The sequence below is a fragment of the Lolium perenne genome, chromosome 4 (assembly GCF_019359855.2).
Source record: "Lolium perenne isolate Kyuss_39 chromosome 4, Kyuss_2.0, whole genome shotgun sequence".
NCBI classification, from domain to species: Eukaryota; Viridiplantae; Streptophyta; class Magnoliopsida; order Poales; family Poaceae; genus Lolium; species Lolium perenne.
Window position 1 is genome coordinate 230,555,958 of NC_067247.2, and position 15,254 is coordinate 230,571,211.

General features: G+C 42.7%; 1 protein-coding gene and 1 long non-coding RNA gene across 4 annotated transcripts; one reads left to right on the forward strand and one right to left on the reverse strand.

Moving 5' to 3' along the window:
- Positions 1-570: 570 nt before the first annotated feature.
- On the reverse strand, positions 571-4,064 carry LOC127326140 (uncharacterized). 3 transcript variants are annotated; one of them, XR_007867638.1, is made up of 7 exons: positions 3,571-4,064; positions 3,254-3,478; positions 2,976-3,179; positions 2,607-2,674; positions 1,674-1,883; positions 1,484-1,596; positions 571-924 (listed from the first exon to the last, which is right to left on the reverse strand). It is a non-coding gene; the product is annotated as an uncharacterized lncRNA (long non-coding RNA). The 3 variants fall into 3 exon arrangements; XR_007867637.1 differs by having other exon boundaries at positions 2,924-3,179; XR_007867636.1 differs by having other exon boundaries at positions 2,607-3,179.
- An 808-nt stretch (positions 4,065-4,872) lies between these two features.
- Positions 4,873-7,821, forward strand: LOC127326119 (la-related protein 6C). Its single transcript, XM_051352982.1, has 8 exons — positions 4,873-5,244; positions 5,524-5,605; positions 6,579-6,673; positions 6,748-6,819; positions 6,939-7,018; positions 7,104-7,185; positions 7,283-7,330; positions 7,423-7,821. Exons 1-8 carry the CDS (start codon positions 4,900-4,902, stop codon positions 7,702-7,704), a joined length of 1,086 nt encoding a protein of 361 aa, XP_051208942.1. The 5' UTR covers positions 4,873-4,899; the 3' UTR covers positions 7,705-7,821.
- Positions 7,822-15,254: the final 7,433 nt, after the last annotated feature.

A 15,254-nucleotide genomic window follows, 5' to 3' on the forward strand; every position in this document is an offset into this window, starting at 1 on the left:
CATGTTGTTGATCTAGGTTAAACAACTGTTGCTTTGCATAGTAAAACCCAATCATCAGCTGGCAATTAGAGGTTGAGGTCTACCAAGTTTTCAGTACCACCTATGGAAGGGGAAACTATGAAGAGGGGGAGGGGGTGTCTACAAGAGTCTGACATGATTCATCACGGTCGGTTAGTAGGGCACCACCAGAAGTGAACCTAGAGAAGGGCAAGATGAAGAAGGAAGAAGAGACTAGATCGTACGAAGTCTCACTTCAGGAGTGCAAGCTCACGTGGAACAAGATTAGAAGATCATGTTGTGTGATGTCAATATCTTGGATCTGGATGTGAGGACATACTAGGAAGCTTTAAGCGCGGCGGCACGCCGCACCCTTGTGGTGATGTGCCTGTTAAATTGCGTCGTTTGAAGAGAGTATATACACATGGAACTGTGATTTGATTTGACTACGATATTTTTACGGTCATCTCTCGTAAGTAGTGAGTAGCACAGAGTGGGGGCAGATCCATACGATATTGGTTAACTCACTTAAAGGTGCATATCCAGGCATGTGTCTGAACCTTGATCTTGGGATAGTGGATGACCAAACATTATAGAATGATTGATTAAAGAATGCTTCAGTACACATCATCACTAATATTTACATCTCAGAGTTAACCATCAAAATAAACTACGGGTAGTGCTGCTACCATAAGAAACTCCACGGTAGAACATGACACAATCAGAGAATGAACTGAAACCTAGTCCCACCTATATAAATAAAATCATGGAAATAACGTAAACCAATTTGACTAAACACCACCATGAGAAATGAATTAACTCAGCCATAGGAGACTGCTAGCTGGGGTAAATAGGAAGGAACACCCTTCCACCAGAGCAACACGCGGTATAAGCAACTCGATGTTTATTATCTGCCAGACCAAGTAGCTACAAAAGCAACAATCCAAAAGATAACGTTAGAAATAAACAACCAATGAAGGAAGACAAAAAAAACAAAAGTACAAAAAAAATCTATATTTACACTGTAAGAAGGCAACTGAACATTTATCAGGTGACCCACATAAATATTTAGCAACATAAACAAAGTAAGATCATACACAGAAGGAGAAGACAGAAGCTGGCATGCAACACTTGAATTGAAACCTGCTGTAGTAGTTTGCATACTGGTAGATAGGTGATTACTATACTACACTATTGTTAGAGTGGCCGTCTTGACAGACACAACCCTCTGAGTGGGTTCACTGAGCCATCACTGCTTGTCGCAGGTTTTATGGCTGCTGAAAAGGGTATAGTTTATAGTTGATATCAGGTTTTTGGCGTAATTTGAACAATCTAGTTCTAACCTATTTTGTACCATGTACGGTTGATAATATATTTCGCTGGGAATAACTCCTTAGACGAATTTTCTTCCCGTGAGTTGAACTGCAAACAACAAATCCATATAAACATTGCCTCAATTGCATATATAGCTGAGCCGAAAGTGTACCTCTTTTTACCCAATCCTGCCGCTGGCCCCGAGTTCTTCCTCTTCTCGTCATTTGGTTGTTGATCTCGTCTCCTTGTTGACGGAAGACGTCAGTGTGGGCCTATTCATGGTAACTGTAGATGAAAAATTGTCAGTGTAGATCCTATTCATGCTGAATTAGTTACAGCCGAGCATGGTGCATTACATTTACCTCTCCTAGGTCTGACTGGATTGTTTGTGTGATACCCTTAGTGGGCGTAGCTACTGTGCCTCCGGTATCCAATGTTGCATGCATGGTATGTTGATCTGTATGTCTTTCGTACATCATCAACGATAAACATCTCTAATGTTTAGATTGACCCTTCCTTCCTCTAAAATGACCGATGCAATTATTTGGTACATAATCTTTCATTGTGTTTCCCTGCAATATTGACCAAGGCAATACTATTAAATCAAGAGAAAATCAACATTGCAGATTTGTTACTCTTAAAATAAGATATTTCAGTGGTTGAGCTAGCAATGGAGACCCATCAATGGAAAGCCATGTGTATCGAGTAATCGACCTGCCGTGAAGCATGCATATGACATAGCCTTATAAATAAGTTCTCCCAGAATTGTGTGGCATGTTTGCCTAAAATGTAACATCAACACAGAAAAGCTTGAATGGTGAAACCTCATCCCACAGTTATATCGTTTAATCAAGATATCAGAAAGTCCGAAAGTTCTATGATCTAAATGTATTTTCTACAGAATTAACAACCGAGTTTATAGTATGGAGCCTTTGTTCAGTTTTTCTTCAAGTTTTCATGTGAAAAGCATGAGAGTACATGGCAGATAAATTTTGAGTAATACAGGCTATGTGTAACCTCTTTTTTTTTGCATTAATAAGACACGTGCATACTAAATTAGATCGCATATCCTTAAAACCTAGCGATATTCAATCCAACTGCAATCAAGAAGCTCTGAAGGTTTCTATCTCTGAAACTCCAGTCCAGTGACATCATTAGCCAAGGTAATTTTGAAGCTATAGAGTTTTGATCTCACATCTATCAAAAAAAATTCGATAAAGACATCTATGAAAAGTAGATGATATTCTTTCGCAATGAATAAGCAGCCTGAATTAAAGACAATAGGACCAACATACCAAGCTGTGGTCTCTTTCTGAACACATAATAAATCACCTGACTTCCATCGTCACTTCTGTTTTAAAACCTGCAGGTAAGAAACCCAGTGGTATTTAGATTTAATCATGAAACAGGTAGGTTCCTGAAAACTCACTTTTGAGCTTGATGTGTCTACACAAATTAAAGAAAAATCGCTGCCATGGAGCGAAAGATGCATGAAAGCAAGTGTCGAAGAAACATTTTTTATTTGTCCTACGCATGTTCAAAATGACAACTGGAGAAATTAGTACAAAGGAAATATTTATCGCTACAGAAAAGGTTGTTCATATAAGCATACCGAAAAAACGAGAAGTTACTGCAAAAAGACGCATTTATAGTCTGATACACACCAATTGTAGAGAGGGGTCAAAGGGCACTAAGAAACATAGCAGAAAAAAGGCATACTGAGTTAGTACTCAAATACACCCAGTTCCCCAATGTCATGAGAAACATGATCAGGCATTGGACGGCATTTGTTCAGGCATTGGACGGCATGGTTGCAGCGTTGGTATGGACTGGAGCTTCCAGAAGATAATATAGCAGCGCCTCAGATCCTGGAGAAGAACAAAGAGCATAAGTATGTTTATTATTCAGCTGCTATGCCTCTGATGCGTGCAGTAAGGCCAACCTTGAACGCGGAGTGCATCTCACAACAGAGATGTCCCTGAGCTTGGACGTGGAGCGCATGGCCTTGTGCAGCCCGGGCCGACCGCTCCTCCGCCAAGCCCTCTTGGTTCCGTTCAGCGTCCCGCACAGGCACAGCCAGGCCGCCATGCCCGAGGTGGAGGAGGACTGGGTTCCTCTGCTCCACGAGTCGCCGCCGGTGCTGAAGCTGTGGAAGAAGGCCGTGACACTGTTTTTTCCTCAGGAAAATCAGAACATCAGTTGGGTGACCCGTACATACTAACAAAAAAAACTAAAAGAGATCTGTACGAAGAACAATACCTGATAATCAAGGAAGTTAGGCCATGACACTGTTTTTTCTCAGGAAAATCAGAACATCAGTATGGTCTTCTTCAGCGGCGGCACGGAGAAAATCGTACCGGCAAGACGACGGCGCGAAGAAATCCCTTCTGTGGTCGGCCATGTGCAGCTCACCATTGCGGCCACGAACGACACACATCGCAAAAGCAGGAGACCTCCTTCTCGTCGGCAGTGAGGCGGCCGGCGACGGGGGCCTCCATATCCTCCTCCTCCAGATCGAGGCGATGGGGGCGGGCACCGCCGGGTCTTCCACCGGCTGTAGGGCGCTCTGCGACACGGCGCGGCTGGCACTGGCTACCGTCGAGCCGCCCCATGGCTGCATGAAGGGGGCAGGAAGACGCTCTGGGACACGGCGCGGCTTGCAGGGCCTACGGTCGAACCGGCCCATGGCTGTGGGAAGGGGGCAAGAAGGAGGGAGTGGGGCAGCAGGCGGCGACGGTTGCGTGGCAGATAGAAACGGGGCAAGGTTGGTTTGGAACTGCCGCACCGCTTTGACCGCCGCTGATTAGAAATGCGATGGTTTGCACGACATCCCTCCATCTGCAGTAAAAATCACCGACGTGTCAATGTTTAATTGGATTAAAAGGTACCGTGAACAGTGACCAAAACTCTAAAATTTTAGCAAAAGGGGTCAGCTTTTATATAGGTAATAATGTCTTGGCAATGAGGTCAGAGAATGATGTTGCAAAGGTGGTTCCCACCAACAATGGATCTGAGTGTTTGATTATGTGGGATGAACAATTTGTAATATTTACATGACATTTGCTACTAGTATTAGACATTTTCATGTTTGGAAAAATTAGATTTTAATTGTGCATTAACACGCTTGAATTATATTCATTCGAAATATTATAGCTTGAATCATCATGATGTCAGACTAGAATAAATATAGAGTATATTTGAAATAGATGAGAGAAAAGGGACCGAGAAATAGTAGTATGAATTTCAAATTTAAGAATCAAGATGCCTCTTGAAATTCCAAGGCCTATGGAAAAGGTGAAATGAGACTTGTCTCAACATTTACATTTTCTTGTTTTTCACCTTCAACTAGTGAATCCCAAATAATGTCCCTGGCGGTCAACGGCCGCCTCTTCCCAAGCCCACACTATCGGACTGAGTGCCACTTACAGACTGCCGCGAAAAGAGCTGCGCAAAGAAACACTCTGGCCTCACAATGTCCTCGGAGGGAAGTGGTCAAACGCGCTGAAACACTACATATATGATCCGTTTCTGGTGTCATCAAATCTGTGTGCCATACACCAACGCGCCGGTCCACCGACTGGATCAGCCATGGCGCAAGACAACAGGGATAGCTCCGGCGCGTCATCGTCGACGTCTGGGCTGTGCACCAGCGAGTGTTCGACGCCGTTCAAGTTCAACGTGCACGCACCGGAGTTTGTGCCGATGTCCAGCCCGCTGACGGCCGCCGGCTACTTCTCACCGTTCGTGCAGCTTTCCGGCGCCGGTGGCGGCATTGCGCTGGCCGCGGACTGGAGCTTCTTCGGCGAGCCGGAGCCGACGTCGTTCTTTATGGCGCCTGGTCTCGCGCACGTCGATATCGGTGGAGTTGCCAGCGGCAGTGCGCAGCCCAAGGGGGCAAGTCTGGCCGACATCGCGCACAAAATTGTTAAACAGGTTTGCAGTAAGATCTACCAATGGCACATAAACATACGGTTTCTCTGTCCTGGCCCGTGGGCACCAGATCTAAAATGCAGATAAATTCATCGCAATGTGATGATACAAACATTCTGTTTTAGCGATTTGCTGTTGGAATATGTTACCTCAATGCAGATAAATTCATCGCAATGTCATCGCAATGTGATGATACAAACATTCTGTTTTAACATTGTTGTCTTGTTGACAAATGCACCACCAATGTTTTCAGAAGTCTTATTGCCCTGTTCCGCTGTGCAGGTTGAGTATCAATTCAGCGACACGAATTTGATCGCGAATGATTTCTTGATGAAGATCATGAACAAAGACCCTGAGGGTTATGGTGAGTGAAACCAGTTGGTTCTCTAATCCCATAAGCCATACTTAGTACAAGTATACCTGCAGGGGCTGTGCTCCGGTGTCCCCCCCTTGGTGAACGATGTTCAGGTGGTAAACGTGCGTTTGGTTCGTGACCAGAAAATATGGATGATCCCATCCCAAAAGCCGAATATTTCTGAGAAAGGCTGGACCATATGATCCGTGAATTTCATGACTAATCTCACTAGCCGTCTGAGAATCCATGGCCGTCGACGCGACTCCGACACCTGCCACCGTCGTATGTGTGCTCCCCAGCTCAGCGGCGGCCACCATGTCACGGCGAGCGGTGGGCTTGCTTTTCCGCGTGGCTCCCCAGCTCGACATCGGCGGCCTCCAGGGCGCGGTAAGCGGCGAGCTTGATTTTCAACGTGGCTCCCTAGCTCGGCGGCGGCGGTCTCCATGGCGTGGCGAGCAACGCGCTTGCTACGTCTGCGCCACACCCAGTCAAAGAAACGGCCTCGCTAAGTATGTGCGGGTAGTGACCTTGCTAGGCACGGGTAGGCGGCCGCCCGCTAGGTTCGACCTCCACCACAAAGGGAAAAGGACCCGTTAATTACATATTAACCGATGTGTTAATGGCATATTTATATTTTTCTATTAATCGTTAATTAAACATATTTTATCCCATCCCATCCCGTACATGTTTGCCCATGAACCAAACACACATGTTAAGTCAACCCACGAAGGGGTATCAGCAGATCATAGCCGTCTAAATAGAACAAAGTTTAGAGGGGGGGACACCGGAGCAATAGCCTACCTGCAGACATGAAACTGTTAAGCAGAGTCTGAGGTCAGGCAAATCTATACCCATATACTGTATGGGTTATAACACATATAACCACTCAATATGCTGAAAACCTTCCCAATAGAAATTGGTGACAATGGACACTGGAAAATGGTTATAACAGCAACTATATTTGTTCGATTGTTTTGGGCAGTTCCAATGTCTGTCATTTCATCCTGGAAGAAAATCAAGGCTATGGGTGTAACCAGCCAACTGCTTGTTAAGGCTCTTCGAACCTCGGAAAAGCTCGTAAGCTACTGCTACTTGTGGTTCTTGTACTCACATATTGCTGCTACCTGTGCTACAAGCTTCTTTTGCTGCAGGTTGTCAGCGACGACGGCAAGAAAGTGCGTCGGGCACAGCCGTTCACTGAGCGACACAAAGAAGAGCTGCAGGTCAGTAGTGAAGTAGTATAGAAAATTTTAAGCATGACAACACTTTTCATATGGAAAATTAAACTGTTTCCAGTGTGGCATTTTAACCATAGAACCTCGAATTCAACTTTGTTTAACAGTCTCGAATGATCATCGCGGAGAATTTACCAGAGGATTCGACCAGGAACAGCCTTGAGAAGATCTTCGGTATGATTGGAAGGTCTGAAGACAATCCTTGGGTTTTGTTGTCATATAGTATGTCTTTTTGACCTAACATGTACTAACTCTAGTTTGATGACAAACAGCGTGAAGAACATCAGAATATGTCATCCGCAGGAGCCTAGCACTGCAAGGTCTTCAAAGTCTGATACACTAGTTCGTAATAAGGTACGAACAAAGTTTATATAGTTTTGTTCCAAATTTGCAGCCCTGCTTACATCTGAATCTTGTTGCTGATCTCTTTAATTATGCGCTTCTCCTACAGTTGCATGCACTTATAGAGTATGAGAGCGCACATCAAGCCGAGAAGGCGGTAAGTCATTTCTCACCATTTTTGCCATATAAGATGACGAATCGCTTTTTCTTCCGTTTACCAATTCCATCGAAATTCAAATGTTACGCCAGGTGGGCAAGTTGAACGACGAACGCAACTGGAGGAAGGGGCTTCGGGTGCGCCCTGTGCTTCGACGATCGGTAACTGAAACTCATCAGCGTTCCGACACAACAGGGCCGTGGGGAAGAGGGCGGGTGAGGCCGCACGCCACCACCGCAGCGCCACCGCATGCTGGAGCCGCCGTCGCGCATCTGGAGTCCCTGATGAGCACCCGGCCGCAGGGCCCGAGAATGCCCGACGGCACAAGAGGGTTCACCATGGGAAGAGGGAGGCCGTCGCTGCTCTTGGTCTAGCTGGCTCTGCACGTCCTGTCTTGTGTGTTGCTGTGGCAGTAGTCTGATTCGTCGTGAATTGAATAAATTGTTCGGCTATTTTTTGTTTCGTTTGAGGAATAAAACATTTTGTTGCATAACATAGTATACTTCTTCTTCTGATGTTGCGGTGAATTTCACAATGCATTCATGTGTATCAATTTTATCGTCTTTCAAGCTGAACCTTTTAACCGTTGTTGTGGCAGAGGTGGTTCTCTTCTCTGTAACGCTGGCAACCTCACGAACCAGGAGTATGTCGGCATAAACAGCAACACCGCCAGTTTTCTGAGCTTGGTGGTACGTCTTGGATGCAAGCTCCGACCAACCCAAAACAATGGTTTAACTTGTGCTGAGAAGAAGACATCTTGCGTCCGGCGAGGACTAGCTGAGCCGAGCGCATGGTGGAGCGGCAATGTCCAACAGATTTTTTTTTTCTTCTTATGCATGCGCTTTAGAAGAACTAAGAGAAATGTTGCACTAGTTCCTCTCTCATCTTGTTATGGATATGCTAATTAGGTATACCACAACATGATCTCAATTTCGGCAAGACCGGGTAGTCCACAGATTATGGTGGGGCCTATGGCCCAACCGAACGGTCCAATTGCTAGAGGATCAAGATGGAGGAGTCCAGCCCAAAGACAATAGATTAGATCCGTACCGACATAGGTGGTAGGTCGGATCCTTGACGTACAAGACAAGATAATGTAACGTAGCTTAGACTTAGCTGTATCCGGGTGGATCTCTACCATGTAACCCCAGATCAGTGCATTTATAAGCCGGATCCTGGGAGTTCTTAGGGCATGATACAATTTTATTGTAATCTCGCACTTGCTGCCTGATAATTCCAGACAAGCAACAAGCAATAGTAGGATCTCAACACCGTCGCAAGGTTTCTGAAGTTGGATAACTCGTGTCTCCCCGTCCCGGTGACTCCTCGTCCTATATGGCTCCTCCTCTCCCCCCTCCGTGAGGCACTCATCACGGAGTACCGTAGAATATGCAATGACATATCTCAAGTAAATTGAAGAGCAACTTCAAAAGAGTGATCTTTTGTGGTTTTGGCACTTGGGCATTGTGCTTCACCACTCTTGAAGTAACCAAGGTGTTGCCAATATAGTGGTCGAGTGAAAAAATACCACCATATTGATGATGAAGTTATCAAGATGTTGCCAAGTTATCTATGATAATCCATGCTATTTTTATAAATCTTAAGATAATTCTTTATATGTGCCTAATTTTGAAATGCATGGTACTAAAGAGTTTTGCTTAGAAAATGTTTATGATAAAGCACTAGATGATGGTCCTATATTGGTTGATAATATGAATTGTACTACTATTGAAAATGAGATTGGAGGAGTCTTGACTTTATCTTGGAACCCCATAGCTCTTGAGAATGATCAACCATCTTGTTATAAAATTGTTAAAAGTGGGTTTGAATGTTTTAATCTCACTATTTTTGAGCTTGATAAAAATTATGTGTTTGTAGATCATGAAAATCATGCTTTATGTGATAGTTATATTGTTGAGTTTATTCATGATGCTACTGGAAATTATTATGAGATAGGAACATATGGTTGTAGAAGTCTTCATGGTACTAAAACACATCTTTATATGCTGAAAATTTTGAAGTTACTCTTGTTTTATCCACCTATGCTTGTCACTTTGTTCTTTGCGAATTTATTTGTGTACAAGATTTCTATGCATAAGAAGTGGGTTAGACTTAAATGTGTTTTGAATTTGCTTCTTGATGCTCTCTTTTACTTCAATGCATATTTTTTATGTGAGCATCTTCTCAAATTACCGAGCCTAGCTAAAATGCATTAAAGAAAAGCGCTTATGGGAGACAACCCATTGTTTTATTTCTGTAATTTTTCTTTTACGTTGAGTCTTGGAAGTTATTACCTCTGTAATAACCTCTTCTTATCATTTTTATTCCTTTTTTGTGCCAAGAATAGCCTCTAATAGGAAGAAAGTAAGATTTGGGGAAGTTGATGTCCTGAAAATAGATTTTGTAATGTCACCATAAAAATTCGTATAAATAGCCAGAGCAGAACTCTGAGCTGTCATTTTTTATGCAAATGCCCCAGGTTATTATGTAACTTTCGTTAGTTGACCATTTTTCGAAAAAAATCGATCTTTACCTTTTGTTCTGCTTTAACAGATTTCTATCACCATTTGCATTTGCCGCTTGATCACTTTCTTATTTTTTTGAGTTCTTTTGAGAGAAGGACTTTTCAAATAAATTGCTACAGTAGCTAAATGTGTTAGTGGATGTTTGATTTATGTTAGAACTAAACCAAGTGGATTTGTTATATTGATTACACTAATGCTGCTAATGAGAATTGTGTGAAATTTTGTATGGAGAAAGTTTTCAAGTGTACGGAGAGAAGAATGATGTGATGAGATGAAGTATGGATAAAAGCTCAAGTTTGGGGATCCCCATGTCACCCCAAGAAATATCTAAGAGGTACAAGCGTCAAAGCTTGGGGATGCTCAAGGTATCCCCTTCTTCATCAACAAAGTATCAGGTCATCTTTCAACACGCTATATTTTTATTGCTTCATATGTTATGTGTTATTCTTGGAGCGTCTTTGTTTGTGTTTTTATTTTTCTTTTGTTTTGTTTGCTGTAGCATATGGTTGGACCCCAACATATTTGTTTTGGAGAGAGATACGCTCCGTTTTCATTGCATAGAACATTCTAGTTTTCACTTTTATTATTCTGCGGGTGTTCTAGTTTTCTGGTAGTACGTTTAGCTCTTGGTTTTCGATTCTTATTTTGTTCAGAGCATGTTAGTATTCTTTATTTATGTATGATTATCTCTCCGGTCCATATTGATTTTCATCTCTGAGAGCTATTTCAAATAAATTGATTGGTGTTCGAGACGAGTAAAATGTTTCATGTCTATAGTGATGCGAAAGGAAGCTTATCTAGACTGTGGCATAGACTTTGGCATGTCATGCTGTATGTTATTCTTGTCATATGCTTAGTATTTATTGTTGTAACATGACTTGTCTCAAATATCTGAGAGTGCTTAATGTGTTATTGCAAGAATCATGTGTTGTTTTCATCATACAAAAGCATAGTATTGTGGTATTCTCTTTTAGTGTTGTTATTGGATCGACTTGGCACATGCTTACGCCATGTTATGGCTACAAACCAGTCACCTAAAACCTCTATGATCATTTAGTTTTTGACTTGTAATATCACTTTATGCTTTAATTAATAATGTTTTGTCGCTATGCATGATTATGACCATTATTGCTCTCTTAGTTGGTCGCTCACAGTCTTTTGCTAGCCTACACATGTACTGAGTATGAGCTTTACTCGTGCATCCAACCACCTAAAACCAAAGTTTGCCAATTGTGTCCACCATACCTACCTATATGTGGTATTTCACCGCCACTCCAGAGTAAATTGCTTGGGTGCTACCTTTAAACCTTCAAAATTATTATCTGTTTTGTATTTTGTTTTAGCTCATGAGGAAGTATTGAATGGTTTATTATATTTTCATGACTTCACACCTTGACTAAGCATGAATAATGTGCTAAAGTCTCTTAATATTGCAAAAAAATAACAAGGAAACTGGGTGCCCATCCCAAACAAAATATAAAATAAGCAAATAAATGTTCCGCACGTTATGTACTGGAGAGATCCTAAATAATGGTGTGCAATGGAGAACTACATGTGAGCCGCTATTGAGGTCACTATATGAAAGGATGATAGATTTTTTGATGCCATTCGTTGACATAGACATGCATACCTCTCAAAATACATTTTCAACACTCCTATTGCATTTCAAAATAAAAAGCTCTAGCACATGAGTAATCTTGCTTCCCTCTGCGCAGGGCCTTTCTTTGACTTTCATGTTGAGTCTTCACCTTCTTACTTTATGCACCACTAAGAGAGCATAGTTGTCATTCTGAGTATAATGTGAATAGTCCCAAAATTTATTATTGATTGATTCATGATTATGACTATTGCTTGTTCTCAAATTATTTGTATCTACTCACTCTCTAAACTTTAAAATGTCATGGCATTTATGTTTTGCTACTTCATAAAGGACATGCTAAATACCACTTTGTTATGTTTTCGCTGTGCCCATAAACAAACAATTTGCTTTCAGTGCATTATTATATATGATCTTTTGTTTCAGTTACTTCTCATGTTATAACATATAGTTGCTAAGCTATATGCATGGTTAGAATTATATCTATCATGCCTATGTTTAGAGTACTTTGATCTCAGCTCACAATGCTTTTACAATAACTTGATCAAGATTGTGTTAGCCTCATGTCACCTCAAAAATTATCTTTGTTATCACTTACCTACTTGTGGATGATCAGGAGTTAAGCTTGGGGATGCTGATACGTGATACGTCCAAAACGTATTGATACGTCTCAAACGTATCTATAATTTCTTATGTTCCATGCTATTTTTATGACAATACTCACATGTTTTATACACACTTTATATCATTTATACGCATTTTCCGGCACTAACCTATTAACGAGATGCCGAAGCGCCAGTGCCTGTTTTCTGCTGTTTTTGGTTTCAGAAATCCTACAAAGGAAATATTCTCGGAATTGGACGAAATCAACGGGAGTCTTATTTTTCCACGGAGCTTCCAGAAGACCGAAGAGCATACGAAGTGGGGCCATGAGGGGTCGTAACCATAGGGCGGCGCGGCCAGCATGGGGCCCGCGCCGGCCTATGGTGTGGGGCCCCTGCGCCGCCCCCAACTTTGCCCTTCCGCCTACTTAAACTCTCCATCGCGAAAACCCTATTATGGAGAGCCACGATACGGAAATACTTCCAGAGACGCAGCCGCCGCCAATCCCATCTCGGGGGATTCAGGAGATCGCCTCCGGCACCCTGCCGGAGAGGGGAATCATCTCCCGGAGGACTCTTCATCACCATGATCGCCTCCGGATTGATGTGTGAGTAGTTCATCCTTGGACTATGGGTCCATAGCAGTAGCTAGATGGTTGTCTTCTCCTCATTGTGCTATCATGTTAGATCTTGTGAGCTGCCTATCATGATCAAGATCATCTATTTGTAATGCTACATGTTGTGTTTGTTGGGATCCGATGAATATGGAATACTATGTCAAGTTGATTATCAATCTATCATATATGTGTTGTTTATGTTCTTGCATGCTCTCCGTTGCTAGTAGAGGCTCTGGCCAAGTTGATACTTGTAACTCCAAGAGAGAGTATTTATGCTCGATAGTGGGTTCATGCCTCCATTGAATCTGGGACAGTGACAGAAAGTTCTAAGGTTGTGGATGTGCTGTTGCCACTAGGGATAAAACATCAATGCTTTGTCTAAGGATATTTGTGTTGATTACATCACGCATCATACTTAATGCAATTGTCTGTTGTTTGCAACTTAATACTGGAAGGGGTGCGGATGCTAACCCAAAGGTGGACTTTTTAGGCATAGATGCATGCTGGATAGCGGTCTATGTACTTTGTCGTAATGCCCTGATTAAATCTCATAGTAGTCATCATGATATGTATGTGCATTGTTATGCCCTCTCTATTTGTCAATTGCCCAACTGTAATTTGTTCACCCAACAAGCTATTTTATTGGAGAGACGCCACTAGTGAACTGTGGACCCCGGTCCATTCTTTTACATCTGAATACAATCTACTGCAATACTTGTTCTTTATTGTTCTTCGCAAACAAACATTATCTTTCACACTATACATTTAATCATTTGTTTACAGCAAGCCGGTGAGATTGACAACCTCACTGTTACGTTGGGGCAAAGTACTTTGATTGTGTTGTGCAGGTTCCACGTTAGCGCCGGAATCCTTGGTGTTGCGCCGCACTACACTCCGTCACCAACGACCTTCACGTGATCCTTGACTCCTACTGGTTCGATAAACCTTGGTTTCTTACTGAGGGAAACTTGCTGTTGTACGCATCACACCTTCCACTTGGGGTTCCCAACGGGCGTGTGCTTTACGCGTCCTCGAGCTAAATTTCTGGCGCCGTTGCCGGGGAGATCAAGACACGCTGCAAGGGGAGTCTCCCACATCCAATCTCTTTACTTTGTTTTTGTCTTGCTTTACTTTATTTTATTTACTGCTTTGTTTGCTCTCTATATCAAAAACACAAAAAAAATTAGTTACTTGTTTTACTTTATTTACTATCTTGTTTGCGTTCTCTATATTAAAAACACAAAAAAATTAGTTACTTGCATTTACTTTATTTAGTTTGCATTATTTACTATTGCTAAAATGGGTACCCCTGAGAATACTAAGTTGTGTGACTTCACAAGCACAAATAATAATGATTTCCTATGCACACCTATTGCTCCACCTGCTACTACAGCAGATATTTTTGAAATTAAACCTGTTTTACTAAATCTTGTTATGAGAGAGCAATTTTCTGGTGTTAGTTCTGATGATGCTGCTGCCGATCTTAATAATTTTGTTGAACTTTGTGAAATGCAAAAGTATAAGGATGTAGATGGTGACATTATAAAATTAAAATTGTTCCCTTTCTCTTTAAGAGGAAGAGCTAAAGATTGGTCGCTATCTTTGCCTAAAAATAGTATTGATTCATGGACTAAATGTAAGGATGCTTTCATTGGTAGATGATACGTCCAAAATGTATCTACTTTCCCGAACACTTTTGCTATTGTTTTGCCTCTAATTTGTGTATTTTGGATACAACTAACACGGACTAACGCTGTTTTCAGCAGAATTGCTCTGGTGTCTCGTTTTTGTGCAGAAATTCAACTTTCAGGAAAATCCTCGGAATTTATGTCGAAGGGCTTATTTTTCCAGAAGAATCACGGAGCCAGAAGGGCAGGCCTGGGGGAGGCCCAGGCCCCCCAGACACTAGGCCGGCGCGGCCTGGAGGGGGGGCGCGCCGCCCTAGCGTGTGGCCCCCTCGGCTGGCCTCTGACGCCCTCCTTTGGACTACTTAAGGCTTTCGATCTAAAAACGCGAGACGAGAAGTCGAAGTCGCCAGAAACCATCCAGTACGCCACCACCGTCGCGAAACTCCGTCTCGGGACCAGAAACTCCGTTCTGGCACTCCGCCGGGATGGGGAATTGGAGGAGATCATCGTCATCATCATCACCGACGCCTCTCCATCGACCAGCAATGTTCCCCCATCCATGTGTGAGTAATTCCCCCGCTGAAGGTTGAAGGGGATGGTAGGGATTGGATGAGATTGGTCATGTAATAGCATAAGATTGCTAGGGCATAGTGCCTAGTGTCCGTAATTGGTACTTTGATGATATTGTTGCAACTTGTTATGCTTAATGCTTGTCACTAGGGCCCGAGTGCCATGATCTCAGATCTAAACATGTTATTGTTTCATGATGATATGCATTGTTTTATGATCTTACCTGCAAGTTGTATACACGTGTCGCTGTCCGGAACCCGAGGCCCCAAAGTGACAGAAATTGGGACAACCGGAGGGGAAGGCAGTGATGTGCGCATCACATGTGTTCACGGAGTGTTAATGCTTTGCTCTGGTACTCTATTAAAAGGAGTACCTTAATTTCCAG

Bases quoted from the DNA above. Each gene is read 5' to 3' on its own strand.
- LOC127326119 (XM_051352982.1), top strand. From the start codon at position 4,900: ATGGCGCAAGACAACAGGGATAGCTCCGGCGCGTCATCGTCGACGTCT. The intron at 5,245-5,523 runs GTTTGCAGTAAG...TCCGCTGTGCAG, and splicing joins CGCACAAAATTGTTAAACAG to GTTGAGTATCAATTCAGCGA. The intron at 6,820-6,938 runs GTCAGTAGTGAA...TTTGTTTAACAG, and splicing joins GACACAAAGAAGAGCTGCAG to TCTCGAATGATCATCGCGGA.